At 29.8% G+C, this 26,553-nt stretch overlaps 2 protein-coding genes across 2 annotated transcripts; both read left to right on the top strand.

Annotated features, from left to right (window-relative positions):
• Positions 1–22,572: 22,572 nt before the first annotated feature.
• Positions 22,573–24,198, top strand: LOC148200088 (uncharacterized). The gene has a single exon (XM_088112844.1). It carries the CDS (start codon positions 22,573–22,575, stop codon positions 24,196–24,198), a length of 1,626 nt encoding a protein of 541 aa, XP_087968970.1.
• A 787-nt stretch (positions 24,199–24,985) lies between these two features.
• Positions 24,986–25,450, top strand: LOC148200087 (uncharacterized). The gene has a single exon (XM_088112843.1). The coding sequence runs from the start codon at positions 24,986–24,988 to the stop codon at positions 25,448–25,450; it is 465 nt and encodes a 154-aa protein (XP_087968969.1).
• Positions 25,451–26,553: the final 1,103 nt, after the last annotated feature.

Here is a 26,553-nt window from a genome sequence, read left to right as displayed (position 1 = left end):
CCCTAAGCTCACACCCATTAAGGCGATCATTGCAAAAGAGAAAACACACAAAGACAGACAAACAAAAGCAAGGGTAAGCTAGTTGAAAAATAATCATTCATATTAAAGTAAACACAATATACAAGTTCAAGCACACCAAAATTTTTCACATTATTTCTCTTCACCCATACTGTCTCAGGCTTGGCCAAACCCTTTAGCCTCTAGTATAACTATCAAACCATGAATAGTTGTGCACCTGTGTGGTGAAACAACAGACTCACTCAAAGTTGCCACACAGGGTTAGTCCTTAAAAATGCCCTTTGCCACCATGAAGAATGGCCCCAGACTAGGACCTCATGCTCCTCTCACGACATGACTCATCACTCTCTAATTAAGCACAGATGATCATTAGAGATTCAGGATAACCAGCATATCGGCTTCTTACAACTTATACTAGTCTCCCATAAAATCACCAATAAGATATTCAGGAACTCTTTCCACAACTTTGAAACCATACTTTGAAAATCACATACTTTCACTTTGAATCACAACACATAACTTTGAACACCTTTGAAACCATGTACATATGTCACTTTACTTTTACATTGAATACCAAGATATATCATCTTTAATCATACATCAAATACATACATAACTTCAAGAATAAATCATCATAAAATACTGTAGATATTTCTACACCATCCTCAAACTCAAAACATAGCTTAAAGTTCTCATAACATAAAGAAAGAAATACTTAAAACAGGTTCTGGATTAATCGCTCAACGCACCAAACTTGTTGTGCGAAAACAAACAGTGGGTTTTGATCACTCACCTCTCTCTCAGCGCAACAAATATGTTCGCTTAGCTAAAACCCATTCGCTCAGCACACCAAGTTCGTTCACTCAACGAGACTGCATAATTCTGCAGCACCAAAACTGCAGAATTTGCGCATCTCAACCACTCCTGACCACTTTTATGCACCTTTCCCAACTTCTAACACTCATGGATTGTATTATACCATCAATTAAACTTAGACAACTTCATACAATCCATCCTCAACTCATTTTAAGTGACTACTATAAGGTTCTACTCCATAACTGACCAAAATTTCACTTTATAGACCCAACTTGGATTCTACTAGTTCTAGCTTGTTTTTAAACAAGTTAGGGAATCTAACAAGTCCCATAAGACTCAATAACATCAACCAAAATGACCAATTACTCACAGAACCCCCAATTCAAGTTTTCACTAGTTCAATCCCAAGAATTTAGTTATAAACCAACATTGACTCTACCTAATTACCACCACATACTCATAACTCAGATTCTTTCCATTTTAAATGTTTCAGCAAGTCACAAAACATCTCCTAAACACTCTCAATTGCATCAAACCAGTTCACCACCTCTTCCTCACAATTTCACTACCTAGGATCTCATCTTTTCTTCAAAAACACCATTAAAACTCCTACGGTTCAACTCTTTAATCTCTAAACTTCATAGTACACATTCCAAATAGACAATTTAACATATCAACATTCAATTCCACTTCAAATCAACTTACAATACAATTCACAACAACATTTCATCATCACATACCTAAAATACTCAATTAACTTGGTTATAACTAACATATCACAGACTTTTCACTCCAAACAATTAAATACTCATATAGAACATTAATTAAAGAAAAATCTAGCTTTCCTTATCTCTAAACCAACTGCCAAACTTCTCAAAACGCTCCGTCGATTACTTGAACTGCAAGGAATTCCTAGACGAACCTATGAAACACCAAATTAGAAACGGACAAAGTTTTTAGAACTCTAGATAAATAAAAAACATGTAGGAGATGCATAATAAAACCGTTTAATATTAAAATAATCGAGTCTCACTATTTTTAGAATACCACCACTTCTAAAAATACCATTTTCTTGGGTTTTACACTTTATAAGAAGATCTTACTTAAATTATTGTTTTTCAAATACCAAATAATAATAATAATAATAATAATAATAATAGTAATAATAATAATAATAATAATAATAGTAATAATAATAATAATAATAATAATAATAATAATAATAATAATAGTAATAATAATAATAGTAATAATAATAATACTAATAATAATAATAATAATAATAATAATAATAATAATAATAATAATAATAATAATAATAATAATAATAATAATAATAATAATAATAATAATAATAATAATAATAATAATAATAATAATAATAATAATAATAATAATAATAATAATAATAATAATAATAATAATAATAATAATAATAATAATAATAATAATAATAATAATAATAATAATAATAATAATAATAATAATAATAATAATAATAATAATAATAATAATAATAATAATAATAATAATAATAATAATAATAATAATAATAATAATAATAATAATAATAATAATAATAATAATAATAATAATAATAATAATAATAATAATAATAATAATAATAATAATAATAATAATAATAATAATAATAATAATAATAATAATAATAATAATAATAATAATAATAATAATAATAATAATAATAATAATAATAATAATAATAATAATAATAATAATAATAATAATAATAATAATAATAATAATAATAATAATAATAATAATAATAATAATAATAATAATAATAATAATAATAATAATAATAATAATAATAATAATAATAATAATAATAATAATAATAATAATAATAATAATAATAATAATAATAATAATAATAATAATAATAATAATAATAATAATAATAATAATAATAATAATAATAATAATAATAATAATAATAATAATAATAATAATAATAATAATAATAATAATAATAATAATAATAATAATAATAATAATAATAATAATAATAATAATAATAATAATAATAATAATAATAATAATAATAATAATAATAATAATAATAATAATAATAATAATAATAATAATAATAATAATAATAATAATAATAATAATAATAATAATAATAATAATAATAATAATAATAATAATAATAATAATAATAATAATAATAATAATAATAATAATAATAATAATAATAATAATAATAATAATAATAATAATAATAATAATAATAATAATAATAATAATAATAATAATAATAATAATAATAATAATAATAATAATAATAATAATAATAATAATAATAATAATAATAATAATAATAATAATAATAATAATAATAATAATAATAATAATAATAATAATAATAATAATAATAATAATAATAATAATAATAATAATAATAATAATAATAATAATAATAATAATAATAATAATAATAATAATAATAATAATATAATAATAATAATAATAATAATAATAATAATAATAATAATAATAATAATAATAATAATAATAATAATAATAATAATAATAATAATAATAATAATAATAATAATAATAATAATAATAATAATAATAATAATAATAATAATAATAATAATAATAATAATAATAATAATAATAATAATAATAATAATAATAATAATAATAATAATAATAATAATAATAATAATAATAATAATAATAATAATAATAATAATAATAATAATAATAATAATAATAATAATAATAATAATAATAATAATAATAATAATAATAATAATAATAATAATAATAATAATAATAATAATAATAATAATAATAATAATAATAATAATAATAATAATAATAATAATAATAATAATAATAATAATAATAATAATAATAATAATAATAATAATAATAATAATAATAATAATAATAATAATAATAATAATAATAATAATAATAATAATAATAATAATAATAATAATAATAATAATAATAATAATAATAATAATAATAATAATAATAATAATAATAATAATAATAATAATAATAATAATAATAATAATAATAATAATAATAATAATAATAATAATAATAATAATAATAATAATAATAATAATAATAATAATAATAATAATAATAATAATAATAATAATAATAATAATAATAATAATAATAATAATAATAATAATAATAATAATAATAATAATAATAATAATAATAATAATAATAATAATAATAATAATAATAATAATAATAATAATAATAATAATAATAATAATAATAATAATAATAATAATAATAATAATAATAATAATAATAATAATAATAATAATAATAATAATAATAATAATAATAATAATAATAATAATAATAATAATAATAATAATAATAATAATAATAATAATAATAATAATAATAATAATAATAATAATAATAATAATAATAATAATAATAATAATAATAATAATAATAATAATAATAATAATAATAATAATAATAATAATAATAATAATAATAATAATAATAATAATAATAATAATAATAATAATAATAATAATAATAATAATAATAATAATAATAATAATAATAATAATAATAATAATAATAATAATAATAATAATAATAATAATAATAATAATAATAATAATAATAATAATAATAATAATAATAATAATAATAATAATAATAATAATAATAATAATAATAATAATAATAATAATAATAATAATAATAATAATAATAATAATAATAATAATAATAATAATAATAATAATAATAATAATAATAATAATAATAATAATAATAATAATAATAATAATAATAATAATAATAATAATAATAATAATAATAATAATAATAATAATAATAATAATAATAATAATAATAATAATAATAATAATAATAATAATAATAATAATAATAATAATAATAATAATAATAATAATAATAATAATAATAATAATAATAATAATAATAATAATAATAATAATAATAATAATAATAATAATAATAATAATAATAATAATAATAATAATAATAATAATAATAATAATAATAATAATAATAATAATAATAATAATAATAATAATAATAATAATAATAATAATAATAATAATAATAATAATAATAATAATAATAATAATAATAATAATAATAATAATAATAATAATAATAATAATAATAATAATAATAATAATAATAATAATAATAATAATAATAATAATAATAATAATAATAATAATAATAATAATAATAATAATAATAATAATAATAATAATAATAATAATAATAATAATAATAATAATAATAATAATAATAATAATAATAATAATAATAATAATAATAATAATAATAATAATAATAATAATAATAATAATAATAATAATAATAATAATAATAATAATAATAATAATAATAATAATAATAATAATAATAATAATAATAATAATAATAATAATAATAATAATAATAATAATAATAATAATAATAATAATAATAATAATAATAATAATAATAATAATAATAATAATAATAATAATAATAATAATAATAATAATAATAATAATAATAATAATAATAATAATAATAATTACCAAATTTACAAACTAATGTGATGACCACTCTAAGTTATGTCTAAGTTATGTGGCAGTTTCCGTATTCATATATCTATATCTTACCTAAATGTTAGGAAACAGTTTTTGTATTGATTATATCTAACATTGGTATAACTAATTTTCTTATTAAACAAACAGAAGTGGAAATATGTGTTGTGGGAAACCCTAATTTGGTTATTTATAAGGTGATGGCGTGTTCTTGCGAGTTGGCAACAACGAAAATGGTAAAGTATGATCTGACACACATGTGTTAACAAGCAGACAAAAGTCATCATTATTAGCGTACCACTCATACTATGCAATATAAGAAATAATTCTAAGTTAGATCCCCAAACTTCTTTCCGTTATATATATATATATTCTTGTATTGTTTTGGATATCAATTAAATTATTTAAAAAATAAAAATTACAATAAAAATATATATTACAAAAAGTTTAATGTAAAAGGTTTATTGTATTTTTTTTTAATTTCAAATTTTAAGATAAAAATTATAATTGTATAATTTTAAAATAAAGTATTAAATAATAGTTTCACGATTGAATCCTTAAATTTAATACTAAGATATTTCCTAGTGACAAAAATAAATAATAAATAAAAATATTTAAATAAAAACAAATGATTAAATGTGTGTTTTAAAAATGATTTAATCAAAGATTTGTATTTTTTTTTGAAATGTAATACATTATTTAAACAAAATTACACAAATGTGAAAAAAAAAATGTAATTGCCTTTAGATACAAGTAAATTTTGTGAATACATTAATCGTAGAAAATAAAAAATTACATAAAAAATGCTATTAAACTGAAATGAGACAAGGACTAAGGAAAATAGTATAAATAGTTGTTTTTTTATCTAATAAATTAATGATGTTTTTAGTGTTTTAAAATAGGGATGAGTACTCTTGATATTTTTGTTGTGTTGCATATAGATTTGATAATCCAATCATGTTATCGCACCTCGAAGACTATAAAGACTTGGTTGATTAGGGAGTGTGTTTTGATTAGATTGTATTTTTATTAGTTTTTTCCATAGTTTGATCTTGTCATTATTGTTAGAAAACTTCTTGAATTTGGTTTAGAACTTAACATGGTATTAAGAAAATTTTATTTAATTAAAAGATCTTTTTAATTTGTTAAAATGTTCATAACATAGAAAGACCTTGGCGCTCCCTCCAATTTTTTTTATTTATATTTATATAAATTCATATATAATTTAAACTATTTTTTTTTAATTTTAATATATTTTATATATTCAGTATCTCAAAATCTTTTACCTATCTATATAAATATTTTAACACTCTTAAAAATTTTGTTGAAGGTCCGCTACTTATATCCATATATATATATATATATATATATATATATATATATATATATATATATATATATATATATATATATATATATATATATATATATTATATAATTATAAATAATATTATAATTAATTAAATATATTTTTTTAATTAATTAAAATTACTTTTTACAATCATGATTAGTTCTAAATAAAAGTTTGTAATATGTTAAAACAATTTTTTATTAGATTAAACTTTTATATGATTTCATAAGGTTTTAGGATACTTTATTATGATCTGTTAAAATGTAGTTTTAATGAATTTCGCAAGTAAGTTAAAATAATAAATTAAAATTCAGTTTTAATCTATTAAAACTGAATTTTTAAATTTTTATATTTCTCTCGTTTTGGCTTCCTTTAAATACTGTTTTTGAACAGGTTTTTTCGAGTCACTTTTACTTTTGAGAGAGTAACACTTGATCAAAAAACAAAGTTCTTGGAGTAATTTTGTCGGTGTTTTGAAGATCATTTAGCTGCGAAAAGGGAAACTCAAGTTTTGTTCACTTAAGATTGTGTTGTTATTGGTTGTATTTGTTGATGAAGTGATTTTGTTCGTTGAAATTTTCTTTTTGTGTTGTGTAGTTATTTTTGGATAGAGTTTTTATAGTAGTAGTTCAATAACAAGGTATTATTGGTGTTAGGTATTCATCTTGTAAGATACAAGATCTGTGTTCTTTGTCGGTTTGTGTTTGAATCAATGCAAAATTCTTTGTGCAATTTCTTCTTTCCTTTCTGTATTCAATTTAATTTGTTTAGCATATTATTGTCTATCTTGATCTTTATTGTCTTGTGGTTAAAGTGTACTAATATTTTGACGTGAAAAGCTTACCTAAAAGAACAATTGAATTTTATCATTCAATCCGATTCATAAGGTTTTTATTCTATAGCTTTAAATTTTTCAAACAATAGTGGTAATTCATTTAACCCCTCTTGAACTTAGCTTTTCTTTCTAACAATTGTAGCAAGTGGTAGTTATTGAAAGATACTCCAAACGTGATCATGTCTTTTAAAAATGATTGAGAACAAATTACTTTTTGTTGAAGGTGTTTTTATAAATAGGCAACCCATTTGGAGGTGTCAATTATCAATTTTTGAAGGCTAGAGTCAAATTCTTTATTGAGTCAATTGATAAAGGGATTTAGGATGTTATTCATTCCTAAACATGTTAATAATAAGGTTTAGGTTTAATGTCTCGGTAGGTCCCTATTTTTGGCGTGAATTTCAAATAGGTCCCTTTTCTTTTCGGCGTCTCAATTGGGTTCTTTTTTGTGTAAAATTGGAGTAATTAGGGGTCTGCCGTCAAATTAAACAAACGGCCGTTTAAATTTGCCTACGTGTTATTAAAAATGATTTTGAATTGATTTTTGTATTAAAAAATGGATTGAGCAAACGTTCTTCAAGGGCAAAAAAGGCAAACTGGGGCAAACCCCTTTTCTTCTTTTCTTCTTCGATTGGAAGCGCGGTTCTTCTTTTCTTCTTCGATTGGAAGCGCGGAGGGGAAATCCCTTCCGAATGAAGAACTTACAAGAGGTCACGATGCTATTCGCTATCAGGACCGCCAGCGACGACGCCGGTCACCACCAGGGCTTCTCCTAGCGCCCTGCTTCACTTCGGGCAAAGCACTCCTGCACCAGCGTCCACAACCGTCGCGACCCCTAGAGATCTCCAGTCAGGTGACCGTTGCGCGACCACGCTCCGTCAAGCTAGGACAGCCACCGGCGATGACGGTCACCATAGGAGGAAGATTTACCAGCGTCAACGCGACCTTCTCCTTCTTCGCTCTTCTCCGACAACCTAACTTCACCGTGCTTCTCACTGTTCCTATTTTTTGACTGTTGGAGACATGAAGAGAAACTCAAAATTTGTTTTGTTTGTGCCCGAGTGGTTCTTGATGGTTCCTAGTGAATACAGGTGAGTAGTGTGAGGGGTGGAGAGTAGTGTGAGAAGTGTATGATAGATGATGAAGGCGTTGAGGTGGTTACGGATGAGAGGAGTCAAAGGTTGGAGTTTGTATGGTTGCAGTAGGCAGAGACTGGGAAAAAAAATGAGTGAATGAAGATGGTGATGATGGTTGGATATGGGTGGTCGGTGTTGACAGAGAATGGAGGAAGTGATGAGTTTCTGAGTAGGTTAATATGTTGAGTCAACAGAGGAATTCATAGCAGTGTTAGAGAGAATCCCCTTATCCCCTCCTTTCCTCGTCTTCTTGATCAGTCTCTCTGCCTCTTCTCGCAATTGAATTTTCTTTTTTCTTTTACCTTGCGTGAAGGGGTTAAAGTCTGAGGGTTGTACCCTGACACTCCATTGCTTCCTGCTCCAGCCATCCCTGTCTGCTTCTCCTCTCTCATGACTGCCAGCTTTGCTTTCCCTTTCTTTCACGACACCTAGCAAAGATGTTTTAGGCCTGCAGCCACTGAGCTAAAGATTCCCACCAACGACGATGAGAAGGACGATAGCAGCGGAACGCTGAGAACTCTGAAAAACTGTGTGGAACCTGTTAATTCGACAATGAAAACGATAAGAGGGAAATGGGAGAAGAAAATAGGGAGATCCGTTCGGCCAACATGCTTCGACCAATATGCTTTGCCCACTTTGCCCTTCCCTAAATTTGAATCCACATTTGTGCAATCCATATTTTTAATACAAAATTTATTTTTAATGCCACGTAGGCCAAATTTAAACGGTCGTTTGTTTAATTTGACGGCAGACCCCTAATTGCTCCAATTTTACACAAAAAAGAACCCAATTGAGACGCCGAAAAGAAAAGGGACCTATTTGAAATTCACGCCGAAAATAGGGACCTACCGAGACATTAAACCTAAGGTTTAATGTCTTTTTATGTTTCTATTTTCGTCAAGAATCTCAAATAGGTCTCCTTCTTTTTCGGTGTCTCAATTGAGTCTTTATTTTTGTAAAATTGAATCAAATAAAGGCTTGACGTCAAATTGATCAAACGCCGTTAAGGAGGGTGTTACGTGGCATGCTGATAGTATACATGTGTAAGGGAATTTGGTATGTTGACATGGCATACTGACACCCTGGTGATCGGCCACTCAGTCTGGTGATCGGCCACTCGGCCTGGTGGTCGGCCACTCAGTCTGGTGGTCGACCTAATGGTTTGTTCCTTAACAAGACATTGATGATCGTTCAACTTGTGTTAAATGACTGTTCAATTTGTTCCTCAACAATACATTGATGACATTGATTACCGTTTGGCGTGTGTTAAAGACCGTTTGGTTTCTGTTTGGTTAGTCTCAATACCACCAGCTCGACCACCAGGCCGAGTGGTCGACCACCAAGCTGAGTGGCCGACCACCAGGGTGTCAGCATGCCACGTCAACATGTCAAGTTCCCTTACACAAGTATACTATCAGCATGTCACATAACACCCTCCTTAACGACGTCTTCTCAATTTGACGGCAAGCCTCTATTTGATTCAATTTTACAAAAATAAGGACCCAATTGAGACGCCAAAAAAGTAGGGGACCTATTTGAGATTCTAGACGAAAATAGAGACCTAAAGAGACATTAAACCTAATAATAAATATGTTGAAAAACCTTGGTCTTCCTAGTTTGAAGATGAAAATAAGAAAGCTCAACATGATCATATAACCAATAATATTATTGCATATGCATTAAGTTTTGATGAATTTTTTTAGAGTTTTAAGTGAAACTCTACAAATGCATTGATTCAAAAGAATACAATCTATTTAGAATGTAGTACGAAGAAATCATAACAAATGTACAAAAGCAAATTTATACATAGTAAATCATCTTATTAGTCTAAGAAAGACCTTTGATAAGTAGGAGTTGAACATCAAAGTGTTATTTTATCTTTAATCGATGTTGGACTTCTAACATATCTCCCTCACGCCGAGATAGAGACATCATCTCGAGACATTAATGGGTGGTTCGATAGGAGCCGATAGCGAGGAACAAATGTCTAACAAACAACCGATATCGCTAGGATAGACTCTAACCCCACAAAATCGACTTGTAAGGTGAGATTTGACATCATCTCGAGACATTAATGGGTGGTTCGATAGGAGCCGATAGCGAGGAACAAATGTCTAACAAACAACCGATATCGCTAGGATAGACTCTAACCCCACAAAATCGACTTGTAAGGTGAGATTTGACATCATCTCGAGACATTAATGGGTGGTTCGATAGGAGCCGATAGCGAGGAACAAATGTCTAACAAACAACCGATATCGCTAGGATAGACTCTAACCCCACAAAATCGACTTGTAAGGTGAGATTTGCCCCCACTTATATACTATAAATTGACCTTATCTCTAATCGATGTGGAAATATATCCACACATATTGCTAGGATAGACTCCAACAACCGATATCGCTAGAATAGACTCTAACGTGGCTTTGATACCATATTAAGAAGTGGACTTTAAGCCTAACTCAAACCCATAAAACCGGCCTTTAAAGTGGAGTTTGCACCCACTTATATATTTTAAATTAACTTTATTTTTAATCAATGTGGGACTTCCAACATATGTCATAAATAAAATTATGGGTTAAATATGTTTTTAGTCCCTGAACTATCAAGCGTTTTTATTTTTCGTCCCTATTTCAAACTTTGCACGATTAGATCCCTGTCCTTAAGGAAACCATTATTTTTGGTCCTCCAATACAAACGGCGTTAAAATTCGGGTGATGTGGCTAACGTATAGGCACGTGGGATGACATGTATCGTTTGTAACATTTGCCACGTGTGTTTACATTTTAAATTGAAATTGATTAGTGATTAAATGAGCTGACGGAGATAAGGGCTTATATACTTACTAAGGGATTGGATCTTCTTAAGTGAATCAAAGACGAGGGTTGATAACTTTGTTTTATCTTGAACGTGAGTCGCGATTAGGGTTGATAACTTTGTTGCTCCAGTGTTCGTTTGCATTGTGTGTGTCAGGAAGGCGATTCGAAGAAGGTAATTTTGTTATTTTCGTTTATGTTTACTGTCACTCCATTGCTTGTTGTGCATTGTGTGAGTAAAATTTGCATTTTACAATGTAGGATTAGCAATGGTTTTTGATTTTTCTCTGCATCACATGGGGAAGTTCGTGAAGAATAAGGGAATAGAATATGTGGGAGGAGAAATACATGTTATAAAAGGAATTGATCCGGACAGGTGGTCTTACTTTGAAGTAGTGGGATATGTTAAAGAATTCAAGTATGATGCAGAGTTCAAGCTATGGTGGAAGGGGGCAAAACAAAAGGCGATGAACAACCTGAGATTACTCAGTGATGACAGGGAAGCACTGTTCTTGGCTAACTATGCAGAGGCAAATAATGATGAGGTTGAAATCTATGTCCAACATGTACAACCTAGTCAGCCAAATGAAGTTAAGTTTTTGTGTTTTGGTGAAGAGGCAGTACAGGAGACGGAGGAAGAGGTAAATGTGGAAGAAGAGGTGGAAGATATACATGCATATGTTGTTGAAGAAGATGCTATTGTGGATGAAGAAGTTGGTTATGTTGGTGAAGCACATGCTTATGTGGATGAAGAAGATCATGTAGTGGATAAAGAAGTTGGTTATGTTGGTGAACCACATGCTTATGTGGCTGAAGAAGATGATGCAGTGGATAAAGAAGATGGTTATGTTGGTGAAGCACATGAATACTTCATTGTCCCCTGTCCATTTCAGTCATTGTGCTTTAAATTACTTTTGTTGGATTAGTTTTTTTCAAAGCAGTAGGGTGTTGGCATCTCATAATAATCTTGCAAGATTGATGTTATAAGTCAAAAACCTTATCAGGTTCAACACTGGTGCTTTCTGCTGTCACATTGTGCTTTCTGATGTTATAAGTATTTTTGTCACATTTTTATATAAACCATCCACATCCAATGATACTTGGTCATTCTTTATAATGCTTTTACTGGTTCAAGACTTCATTCACATGTCTTGGCAACTTCATTTTTATAATGCTTTTACTGGTACAAGACTTCATTTTTATAATGCTTTTACTGGTTCAATTACGCATACCAGTATAATGCTTTTACTAGTTGACATTTTGAGTGTAACTGATTTTTATAAACTATGCTATAAAACTCTTTGATTTAAAATAACAACTATAATCACATAACAGAAATGCACATAACACAACGTAATCACGTATGATGTCCACATTTTATTCAATTTAAAACTTGAAAGTACATCCACAACACAACATTACCAATCTAATTACAATTTATCTTCAGCACAAACATAAAACAAAACATCACTGTTAATGCCCATAATGACAATACAAACAAGACCAACATCATTTTGAACTTTTTTCTCTCTTGCTCTAATTTCCTCTTCAACTTGTCCTTCTTCTTCCTTAGATCCAACACAACATTTTCAATACAGACTTCAACTTCTTCACTCCTCCTTTGTAAGCTTCCTTCAATTTTCGAGTCTCCTTCATCAACCCATTCAAAGTAGTTACAACTTGAATTACTCTGCAAAAGAAATTACAAATCACGAATACAAACTTCATCACAATAAGTAAAACATTATCTCACTTACTGCCCAATTTCTACATCTATAAAACAGTCTCCCTTTGTTCTTCAATGTAGTTGCCTTCAACAGCAACAATCTTTCCCCACAACCATAATTTCTTGCAGCTAAGTCAGAGGAGGATCCACATGTTTGGGACATTCCAGAACCAATACTCCTTCGCGTGCAACCATTTCCTCCTCTGTCAGCTTCCATTTCCCTGATACAGTAATTTTCAAAGTAAATCAACTTCGACTACTCCCAACAAAAACCCTATATCCCAAATCCATCCATTCAGACGAAACGAAAGACGAAAATCAACTTACGTGACCATTTACACCAATGTTGAAGAAGATGAAATCCAACCTTTTGCGGTTCACCGAAACCTTCTTCCCAGCTGAAATTATGTGCTTATCAACCCTCGTCTTTGATTCACTTAAGAAGATCCAGTCCCTTAGTAAGTATATAAGCCCTTATCTCCGTCAGCTCATTTAATCACTAATCAATTTCAATTTAAAATGTAAACACACGTGGCAAATGTTACAAACGATACATGTCATCCCACGTGCCTATACGTTAGCCACATCACCCGAATTTTAACGCCGTTTGTATTGGAGGACCAAAAATAATGGTTTCCTTAAGGACAGGGATCTAATCGTGCAAAGTTTGAAATAGGAACGAAAAATAAAAACGCTTGATAGTTCAGGGACTAAAAACATATTTAACTCTAAAATTATCAACCACCACTCGTGAGTAAAAAACAATCGAATATTCAATAAAAAAATCTCATTATGTTAAGATCTATTTAAATGAACTTTGCATATTTAAAAGAAAACAAACACAAGAAAATAATATTTTCTTTTCTTAAAGTTAAAATTAATGAGTATAAACTAATTTATACAGATTCTTGTATAATTTTTAAATAATTGTTTTTAATTACAATTTTAACTTGTAAAGAAATGGTATTTTTTTTTATTTCATTAGTATTTGTGAAAAAAAAAACTGATATAAGTATATGATAATTCCATACAATTATTTAAGATTCTATTTTTAAGCAATATATTTGATTGGAATGGATAAAATAGATTAATTGAATTAAAGTATTGTAAAATTGAACCAAATTTCAAAAGTATTTTAAGGAAGAATTGAACTATAGCATAATTTTTTTAACCATTCTAAATTGTTTGAACTATATGAATTTTTATTATTACCTCTAGACGTCTTATTTACTATATATTTTTCACCTAAACTATAGTTCGATTTAGTGCTATTTAAGAGTAATTGAAACTTTAAAAACCAAATTAACATAATTGAGTACAATTTTTATTTTAAATAATTCAATTCTTTTTGTGATTGAATTCAGTTCAGTTCAACTCTACATGTCAATTATTATTATTAGGGTTAAATATGTTTTTAGTCCCTTAACTATCAAACTATTTTGTTTTTAGTCCCTCTTTTAAAGTAAGGTACATTTTAGTCTTCCTCCTTAGGAAAGTTTAATTTTTGGTCTTCAAAAACTAACACCGTTAAAAACCAGTTGGCTAACGGTGGTCTACCACATGTTTTTTTTTCTGACACCCATTAATATTTCTCAGCTCCTCTCCCTCCCTCTCCCTCCGACTCTACCATAGCCACCTCCGGCGCCACCTCAAACATCTCTGGTGCCACCATCAACCACGAAACCCCCATTTGCAACCACCCTCCACCACGCTCACCTAGCCAACATAAAACATCCATCTCCACTGCCCAGAAATCCAGTACCTGTTCTTCGCAATTGACATTTGATATTCTTCCCCTAATTTTAATCCTATTTTAATTTCATAATAAATAAGTTAATAATAAATTATCCTTCCCTTTTATTTATTTATCTCGGGGGGCATGAGTGGAAATTGCAAAGAGGATCTTTTGTTTTGATTGTTGTTAGAGAGAGAAAGAGTGTGTGAGATCGGAGAGGAGAGAGAGAGAGATAGGGGTGAGAGGTAAGGTGAGAATGTCAGTATCAGTGATGAAGGCGACGATGAGGGAAATGAGACGGAGTGTGACGTACATGCCTCGACCGGGGGACGGAGCGTCGCGGGGGGTGACGCTAATACTGGGGGACGGAATTGGGTCTCTGGTGACGAACGCAGTGGAGCAGGTGATGGAGGCCATGCACGCCCCTCTTTACTTTGAGAAGTACGAGGTGCACGGAGACATGAGACGTGTGCTGGAGGAGGTTCTGGATTCGATTCGAAAGAACAAGGTTTGCTTGAAGGGTGGTTTGAGGACTCCGATGGGTGGGTAGTAAGCTCCCTCAACGTTCAGCTCAGAAAGGACCTCGATCTCTACACTTCCCTCGTAATTGCTTCAACCTCCCTGGCCTTCTCCCACAAACATCTACGACACAATTACCAAAAAGGTTAACCTCGAGAAGCATATGTACCACGGTTTGGGGGTTTTCTGGGCAGTGGAGATGGAGGTTTTATGTTGGCTATGGAGGTGAGCATGGTGGAGGGTGGTTGTGCATGGAGGTTTCGTGGTTGATGGTGGCACCAGGGATGTTTAAGGTGGCGCCGGAGGTGGCTATGGTAGAGTCGGAGGGAGAGGGAGGGAGAGGAGCTGAGAAATATTAACGGGTGTCAAAAAAAAAAACACGTGACACACCATCGTTAGCCACATCAGCTGGTTTTTAACGGTGTTAGTTTTGGAGGACCAAAAATTAAACTTTTCTAAGGAGGAGGACTAAAATGTACCTTACTTTGAAAGATGGACTAAAAACAAAACCGCTTGATAGTTAAGGGACTAAAAACATATTTAACCCTTGTTATTATCTTGAAATTACTTGCAAAAACAATTTATTTGCTTTCTTTTCATAGCTATATCACCAAACACTCATAGTAATGTCATTAATCAAGATATTTGTTCTTTTACTTAGACACTTTCTACAGTGAAAATGACACTTTCAAGGATTTAGAATTTAGTGTTAAGAGAAATTGGAAAGGACGGATTTGCCATTGTAATTTTTTCCCATTCTATCTATATGCGAGGATTAGTAATATGCATTGTTCTGTGTCATGTTTTTGTGTTGTTTTTGCTTTCAGTAGCTTGAGGTGGGTTATGTGAGATTTTATAATAATAATTAATATCTAAATATTTAATTTTATGTTTATATCAAATAAATTATATTTTTCATTTATTATTATTCTTAATTTTTTTAAATTATTCATTAATAGTTTGTTTTTAAAATAATCTAACATAAAAATAGTTTCATATTACTTTTAATATCAAGAATAATTTTATAATTTTTTTATCTATTAAATTTTTTTATCCATCTCATTACTTAAATCATCCATAAATTTCACTTTCAAATTTATTTTCTTTCACATCTAGATTTCTTAAAAGAAATAACAAACTTTATGTTTAAATTTATTTAAGTTCATCTACCTACTTTCTCAAATTTATCTTAAGATAATAACACCTTTAGAATTGTTTTAAGTGAATGTCTTCAACAATTTCTAAACAAAATGTGAAATGTTGAAGGCTACATTAGTTGTAAAAATTACATTTAACTATTTGTAATTTTAAGATATTTATGATAGATTACGATTTTAAGAAAAAGATAGTCTATAAAAATATGATAATATTTTTATAATTTCTATAAAATGCAGTAACATTTTTATAATTTTATAAAAGTATATAGATTACAGTTCAATTAAAATTGTAACCTATACTGTGAGTCATTGTTTGAGGATCTGTCTGATTCTGAATCAATAAAGCTGTGATTAAGAAACTGTTGAACTCCTTCATTCTGTAGTTTGTGACCCATTTTACTCTCTCTGGGATGAACAATTTCAGAACACCTGCAATTTTCCTTAAATTATTCCAAATTTCTTAAATTCAATTTTGGTCCTCATTAATCAATTTTGAATAATTTGGGTTAAAATAAAATTATTTTTTTATAAGTTTCCATTTTTGAATTTGAAAAAGAGAAAAAAAGGTGATATAATGTATAGAAAATAAATAATATATATATATATATATATATATATATATATATATATATATATATATATATATATGAGTTACACAATGATGGTAAAAATGATTACCTGTATTCATAGAAGCAAGAAGTTGTTTCATTCTATATTCAAAAAAAGAAGAAGAAGCAGTTAATAATAAAAATTCCAAAAATATTTAAGATGCTCTACATTTGAAGATTATATTTGAAAAGTCATATCTACACAGACAAATAAATAGTTCAAGTCACACATTTCATAATTCATTTTTTGTTTAAAGAGTTCCCATCAACTATTTATATGTATGTAAAAAAAAATCAATTTTTATTAGGTTGAAGAGAAATATCTAAATACACGTTTAATTTTGTTTTATAATACATAATTATAATAATGAAATAAAATCCTCTCCAAAATAAAAAAAAATAGTGATTACAATATGTATGACAAACCCATTCTTAATATCATCACTTTCATTATTTTAATAACAAACTCAGGTATCTATTTGTATTCTATTTTCATTGTGAATTGGAGAACGTATCTGTTTTCTTATATATGAAAAGCATATTCTAACAATTGTTACAAAAATCTAGTTAGATTTATGATTTTATTGTATTATTTTGTTTTTCTTAAGTTTCTAAAGGACTATAATTATGATTTTAACTTATAAATTATTTTCCTATGTATTGACTATTTTTCTTTCCAGTGCGAAATCCAATTTATGGTATGCTTTTATATGCTTTCTCTATCATGTGAATGAATTGTGATAGGAATTTGTTAAGTCTCATGTACAAACAAGACACAAAAACATAGAGAACAGGAATCCCTGACAAGAGAAAGATATACAGAGAAACTGATTTGTATTTGTTAACCAAAAAGAGAATATATATGTATTACAAAAGAATGCCACTAGGTACAAACATAATCGTTAAAACGATTATGAGGTGAACCTATATAAAGAGTGAAATTGCAACAATTCTTTACCTTGATACTTCATAGGGTGTACAAAATAACTATTTTCATGATTTCAAACATGACTAAAACTTATCAGAGTTAATCATTTTTCAAACTTATTCCTAGATAGCACTTTGGTTAACATATATGTTGGGTTGTCATTAGTAGCAAAATTCTATGACACATGAATCAATCACATATATAATGAAATGTAGCTTAACATCAACATGCTTAGTCCTCGAATGATACATTTGATGGTTAGCTAGATAACACTTTGACTATTACAGCAGATCTGGACACTCTTCTATTCGAATCCAAGTTCAAAGAGCTCCCTTCAACCATAAACCTTCTTTTACTTCTTCAACCAATGCATTATATTTTTCTTTTGTGGTGGACAAATATATGACAAATTGGAGATTTGCCTTCCAATTCACAACTATTCCAAAGAGAGTAAACACATATATTACAAGAGATTTTCTAGTATTAGGACATCCGACATAATCATCATCAACAAAGACTTCAATGATGTATCTAAAATGATCCTTCCTATGATATAAAAGTCTTGAATTTAGAGATCCATTCAAGTATTTGAGTATCCACTTTAGGGCTTCCCAATATGCATGAACTATGTGCAAGGTTTATTCTCGGGAAAATCATTTCATACATAAGACTACTTACTCCACGTGCATAAGGAATAGATTGCATCTTCTTCCTATCATCGTCAAACATGACGTCTTGAATCTTTAAGAGTTTCATGTGATGGACTAGAGGTGTGCTCACGAGTTTAGCTTTATACATTCTAAGCCTTTCCACAACCTTCTTCATATAATTTTGCTGAGACAAAAACATGGTACCTTGTAGCTTATCCAAGATGATGTCTACTCCAAGGATCCAACTACCTTTTCCAAGATCCTTCATCTTCAATTTTGAATTCAGGGTAAACTTTAGATCATTAATCATCCTTTAGTTTTTGCTTGTCACTAGAATATCATCTACATACAACAATAGGTACAACCAATCTTCTTTTTCAAGTATGTATACAACCCTATCATAGGTACATATCTTGAAATTTAATTTCATTAAGAAGTCATCAAATTTCTTATACCACTACCTGTGACTCTACTTTAAGCCATACAAGAATTTTTACAACAGGCATACCTTATCAGTGCAAATCCTTCCGATTGGCTCATATATAATGTTTTCTCCAAATCTCCATGTAGGAAAACAGTCTTGACATCCAATTGCTTTAGATATAAATCAAATTGGTTTACAATTAACATCAAAATTCTCATTGAGCAATGTTTCACCACAGGTGCAAAAACCTCATTGTAGTCCACACCTTTGACTTGTTTAAACCCCTGTGCCACTAATCTTACCTTGATTCGAGTCTTTTGAACCCCTAGAATCTCACCATTCTTCTTAAAGATCCATTTGCATTTAATCACCTTCTGGCCCTTAGGTAGCTTTACAAGTCTCCAGGTGTTATCCTTTTTGAGTTCTCCAAGTTCTTCTTCCATGGTGTCAACACCCAATTTCGTCCGGGTAAGTAAATATTTAAAAATAATAAAAAAAATAAGATAATAATAATTAATGGTGGGTAAAAAGGGATAAAATAATGACTTTAATACAATATTTTTGAATTGTTAGTTTAATATGGTAATAATTTGAATTAATATTCTGCTAATAATTATAAGCAATAATTAAAATAGTATTTTAACATAATTTGTTGCATCAGGTGCTTTTAAAGAGGAAATTATGATTTTCTGACAATAATGATAATCAATGCTTTGAATATTATTTAATTTGTTTTCTAGCAACCATGGCAATTATTTCCCTATTTTGTTTTATTGTGAATTAATTCACCATTAAGGCAAGGTTTCCATAATATTGCAATGTGTGTATATAAATACGCACTCTGCCATAAAAAAAAGAGGAAAAAAATAGAGAGAGACACTATGGAATAATCGAGATAGAAAAGGTATAAGAGAGTATAGAGAAAAGTAATTTATCATGCTAGAGGAACTCTGCCAACAGAAATTACCAAAGAAGAATTAGAGAGTATTGAAAGCTGAAAAGGTACGTCATCTTCACACCCTCTTTTTTTTTTCTTTTTGTTGCAATTTGAAGGTTTTTTCTAAAGGTTTTATTTTTTTATATACAAATGACGTTCTTTTAAAAATCATGATTTTTGAAGTATAGATACACGTCGACATATGGTCGGTTTCTTTCCTTTTTTTCCCACCGTTCTTAAAAATAAAAAATACAAAATCTTTAAAACAAAAAAATATCAATCTTGTTAAACCAAATCTTTTTTCGTGTTCACTCTCCAAAAATCCAAATCAATCTATAATATTTTTTTAAACAAACTCACAAACCTTTTTCTAGATAAAGAACTACGTGATCCCTGATTGTCCATTAAATGGATGTACGTAGGACCAAGATCAATTCTTGTCGGGTTCATAAAACAAAAAATATATTTTTGTCTCTCAATAGTTTATTTATATTATTTTTTTTAGGGAAAATTAAACATTTAAAAAACCACTTCAATCTTTATACATTTAATTAAAGGTACTGCCTTTGGGCAGGCGCGATAGGGTGCTAACACCTTCCTTACGCGTAACCGATTCCCGAACCTGAAAATCTCTTTTCGCAGACCATGTCTTATTTTTTTGGTTTTCCATAGTTTTTCCATAATAAATTATGGTGGCGACTCCACGAATCTTTTTCTCAAACCCGTTTGTTTTTCGGGTCGCCGTCCCGTCGCGATCTCGGTTGCGACAGATGGCGACTCCACTGGGGACGCTAGAGAATCAGGCCTTCTTAATTAAATGTGCAAAATTGATGTGGTTTTTCTTTATTTTATTTTATTTATTTATTTTTCCTTTATTTATTATATATGATTGTCTTTATTTATTTTGGTAATTTATTTATATTCATTTTTTATTATTATTATCATTGTGCATATCATGAGTGGGACCCTATACCCGGGTCTGAGTGCAACATAGAATTAGAGGGGTTGCGTAGCGGTGTCACGTCTGGACTACTTCCAGTTTGGCTATCGTGAGAATCCCAGCCAGTGTCTGTTCTCTTCACATGTAATTTCACACCTAGTTGCATCTCAACTGTTGTGGAAGATGCTGTGAAAAGGACCATAGCTCTGGTGGCCTTAATTTTAAGTTTAGGAAGCTTTCCCTGTGAGATTGCATATACAGTGCTTAGACTTTAAGACATCGGACCTACCTTGAAGCATAATAAAAACATGTTTCTTAATTATTTTTTTGGCATAGACATCTTCATACATCACATCCGTTAGCAACATTTTCATCCTTTTTCCTTCATTTTCTTTATAAATAACAATAAATAAATGTGTCATGTTTTTCTTGAAATAAAAGAGCAAGAACAAAAATATTATGCTTTAATGAATAAATTAATAAGGAAAAATAAGCACTTTCTAGTCAAATGAATTAATAAAAACTTTCATTTTTTTGAAGCATTTATTAATATGAAATCATGAAAATAGTTTTCTTCTTCATCTTTTTCTATAATTCATCCAAAAAAAATCAGTTTATAAGGGACACTATCTAAAAAATAAATAAAAATAAATAAAAAATTGAAAATGAAAAAAAATAGGGGCAACTTATTTAAGTTAAGATTTTCGAAAATAATTTAATGGGAAGATATATTTCTTCATAAAAAAAATGATCATTCTTTGTAACCTATTTTGAGTCTTAAAAAAAAAAATTAAAAATGTTTTTGAACAAGTCAGGTTGACATCATGTTATTTAAGAAAAAATTGTTTTTTGAAAAAAAATCAAAATTTCAAAACATAAGGAAAGAATGAAAATGGCAAACTTTATTTTCATTTCACTGTAACAAGAACTTTTTTTTAAGCCCATTGGGCCTGGTTGATAGTTTTCTTCAAATTCAATTTCTTGAAAAAAAAACAAACGAATGCGATAAGAGGAAAATATAAAAAAAAAAATATACTTCAAAAAAAAAAAAGTTTTATCATTTTCATTTCGCCAAAAAAATGATAATAAATTACTCAAAACCCATGCCTAAAAACTGGGGCAGCTTTGACATTCATGGGTACATATCTCATTCACTTATTACACGCCAACGTGGCTATCCGGTGTCCTTTAAATCCTTACCACTTTCAACTTTTCTGTGATTTCCGTTTATTTTTAGCAGGCATCATTTTTGCATTTTCGCATATTTCGTTTTCATCTAATCCAAGTTAATAAAAACAGTATAAAGTTTAAAACAAAAAAAAAAACAACGGCGAAACTTCCACGACATCCTTATAGGACTCGAGCAAACTCCAAAGCTATGGAAGATTGGGAAGAGGAACGTGAAACTGTAAAGGCCGATATTAGTCAGCTAAAGGATCAGGTTGGTCAAATTTTAGAAGCGTTGAAAGCCATGAAAACCGCAGGAGAGACTTTGTTTGCAAAGGCTGATGATAATGCTCACACTCCAATACATGACGCTGTGGGCACACAATTCACATTTCCAATGTATGGTTTACCACCAGGTTACACACCGCCTATTGGAGATCATTCAGAGGCAGAGCATACTTCTTTGGTTGTTCCCGTAACTAGCAATGTACTTCCCATTAGTACCCAGGGGCCTATCCTCACAACTGAGGCAAAACTGAATGAAACATCCAAGCTTCCCCACACAATTGTCGCACAAGATGCTACTTTGCATGCGAATGTAGAAGGAGCGAAGGATAAACTTGAAGTTCTAGAAGGTAGACTGAGAGCCATAGAAGGGTTTGAAAGTTACGGGTTTGGTGACATGGCAAAGTTGAGTTTGGCTCCAGGAGTGACCATTCCACACAAGTTTAAGGTGCCAGAATTTGAGAAATACAAGGGAAACACATGCCCTAAGAACCATTTGACCATGTATTGTCGAAAAATGGCTGCCTACGCAGACGACGATAAACTACTTATTCATTTCTTTCAAGATAGTTTGGTTGAAACAGCGTTGAGTTGGTATACGCATCTGGAATCCTCTCATATCCGTTCTTGGACAGATTTGGCGAATGCCTTTGTAAGACAGTACAAATACAACATGCATGTTGCGCCAGACAGGTTACAATTGCACCATATGGCAAAGAAAGATGAGGAGTCTTTTAAAGAATACGCACAACGATGGAGAGAGCTGGCAGCGCAGGTTGACCCACCTCTATATGACAAGGAGATGGTTGCAATGTTTGTAAGCACACTACAACCACCTTTTTATGAGCATATGATTGGCAACGTGTCTTCCAATTTCGCTGATATCATCATCATAGGGGAAAGAATCGAAATCGGACTGAAAAGTGGGAAAATTATATCTCAAGCCACCACTCCAAAGAAATCTATTTTTAATCCAGGGAAAGAGAAAGAAGGGGGAGTGCATGCAACATCAGCAATACCCATGTGGGGAGGTCATGCACCCACACATAGCTATCAACCAAGCCCGAGTTATCCTCCTTATGTGAATAATACAGTGTCTGGTCCCCAAATGAGACCTCGACAACCAGGATATTATCAACCACAACAGGCTAATGCCAGGGGCACTGGAGCTGGTTTAGGTCCAGATCAGAATGTTGGTCAAAATGCTAATGCCAAGAGGAACCAATTGAAAATTTTCACTCCCATTCCTATGACGTATACAGATTTGTTACCTCAACTCCTTAAGAAGGGTTTGGCCGCTATTCGTCCAATGAAACCCTTACAACCTCCATACCCTAAAAGTTTTGATGCAAATGCGAGATGCGATTTTCATGGGGGAGCCACTGGCCATTCAACCGAAGGATGCACCTCTCTTAAATTCAAAGTACAATCTCTAATTGATGCAGGATGGCTGAAGTTCCAAGAAGACGAACCTAGTGTTGAAGTCAATCCCCTTGCCGAGCATGGAAATACCTCAACAAATGCCATCGAGGGGGGGAGATGGCCTCGGTGAGGCATGTGGAATTTGTCCAGGAGCTGAACACATCATTAATGAGTGTACCAGGTTTAGGAGCTTTCTCCAAGATCTGATTGACAGAAGTTTCTTACAAATATACTACGAGAATAAAGAAGAAGTATCTACAGACCCAAGAACTGAAAGATAAAGAATTTGCCTGTGATGCTTATTGAAATGTAATAATTTTTAATTAACCTCACTGCTTTGCCCGGAGCCTTGGGGTTCCTATTTTAGGGTTGACACTTTCTTTTGCATTTGGTTTAATATTAAATCATGTTTGTTTCATTTTTTCTCGAGTCTTAAATATTTTATCAAATAACATGGATATGACAATGAATGTTTTGAAAACAATAATGTTGTTTTTCCTAATTTTGAGCACCCTATCAATAACATGGAAGATGATTATGACTGACCCGGAACCCTCTCCAAAATTAATGATATTTGTGAAGCAAGATTCTAAAGAAATAAAACCCCATCAAGTAAAGGTTGAAATCTTTAGTGTAAGAGAAGAAAGCGAGAGAAAAAAGGCAAAAGTCGACACTAGCACGAAGAAAGAGTTCAACTCGAGTTACTACTCAAGCCAAAATGTCTTCAGAATCAAAGATGAAGTGCAAAAAGCAGTTCGATGCGAGATTTCTAGCTGGGGCAAGATACTCCCAATAGGTGGCAAGTATCGTGTTGAAGAAGGACTATAATGAGCAAATGCATGTCAACTATCATGATTTAAAGACAATTTCTCATTGCCGCAAACTTGAACAATCAAACTTCCTATCGTCGTCCAAAGATGAATGGGACAGTCAAGGCCGCTAATAAAAGGATATCCAGAGGAATATACCTTCAGTTACCTCACATCGGTACGCATATCGACTGGGGCAATACCTTTGGCATGTGGAACAGAAGCAGTACTACGCTTCGAGGTAGAAATCCCATCCCTACAAGTGTTAGTGGAAACCAGTTAGAAGAAGCAGATGGAGTTCAAAACCGGTTTGATCATCTCAATCTCATTGAAAAAAAATTGACCGCAACATGCCATGGGCAACTATACCAGCAAAGGGAATTCCAAGAAGGTGAATTGGTCCTAAAAAAGATTTTGCCAATACTAAAGGATCATAGGGGCAAGTGGACTCCAAATTATGAAGGTCCGTATGTAGTAAAGAAGACTCTTGGTGGTGGTGCATTTATTCTCACCAGAATGGATGGAAAGGGGTTACCTTTGCCAGTTAATTCTGGCGCAGTAAAAAATTTCTAATGATTCCATGATAGGGAATGCTTTTAAAGTGGAATTGACAATATTATATTATTCAATAAATCTTTTTTTCATTTTTCAAAATCCTTCCCGAAAATAATAAGCATCACAGGCATTCACAGGGTGCGAGCTTGTCCTTAAGGGATGTCGTGGATTTAAAACAAAAACAGAATATATAATACAATATTTGGGTCTCACATGATTTTTCACCCATACATTCATACATTCATCATAGTGTAGGCATCATCATAGGAAAAGCATGGCACACCATGCATCGCCAACATTCAACGGGAATTCGTATTTTCGATAGCATACAGTTCAAGGAAAATACATCAGTGGCGAAATTCAGAATTTTCAAATAAAAAAGAACAAAAGGAAAAAATATTTGTTTCGAGATTGTCAAAGCCCAGTTTTCTTTCTGGCACCAGAGAACTCAAAAAAAAAAAAAGGTTTATGCATCTCTTCAGCGAAATTCATAGGGTAAGTACACCTCTTAAGCGAAATCAAAGGTGATACCCCCTCCATAGCGAGATTCATAGGGCAAGTACACCTCTTAAGCGAAATCAAAGGTGATACCCCCTCCACAGCGAGATTCATAGGGCAAGTACACCTCTTAAGCGAAATCAAAGGTGATACCCCCTCCACAGCGAGATTCATAGGGCAAGTACACCTCTTAAGCGAAATCAAAGGTGATACCCCCTCCACAGCGAGATTCATAGGGCAAGTACACCTCTTAAGCGAAATCAAAGGTGATACCCCCTCCACAGCGAGATTCATAGGGCAAGTACACCTCTTAAGCGAAATCAAAGGTGATACCCCCTCCACAGCGAGATTCATAGGGCAAGTACACCTCTTAAGCGAAATCAAAGGTGGTACCCCCTCCACGAGGTTCCTGCCCTCACCATTTAATTTTACGAGGTTCCTGCCCTCACCATTTAATTTTACGAGGTTCGTGCGCCTCACCATCAAGTTATACGAGGTTCCTGCCCTCACCATCTAAGTTTTACGAGGTTCCTGCCCTCACCATTTAATTTTACGAGGTTCGTGCGCCTCACCATCAAGTTATACGAGGTTCCTGCCCTCACCATCTAAGTTTTACGAGGTTC

This window comes from Vigna umbellata, chromosome 4, assembly GCF_029865625.1.
Source record: "Vigna umbellata cultivar VRB3 chromosome 4, Vumbellata_1.0, whole genome shotgun sequence".
Taxonomy (NCBI): domain Eukaryota; kingdom Viridiplantae; phylum Streptophyta; class Magnoliopsida; order Fabales; family Fabaceae; genus Vigna; species Vigna umbellata.
This window is presented reverse-complemented; position numbering and strand designations above follow the sequence as displayed.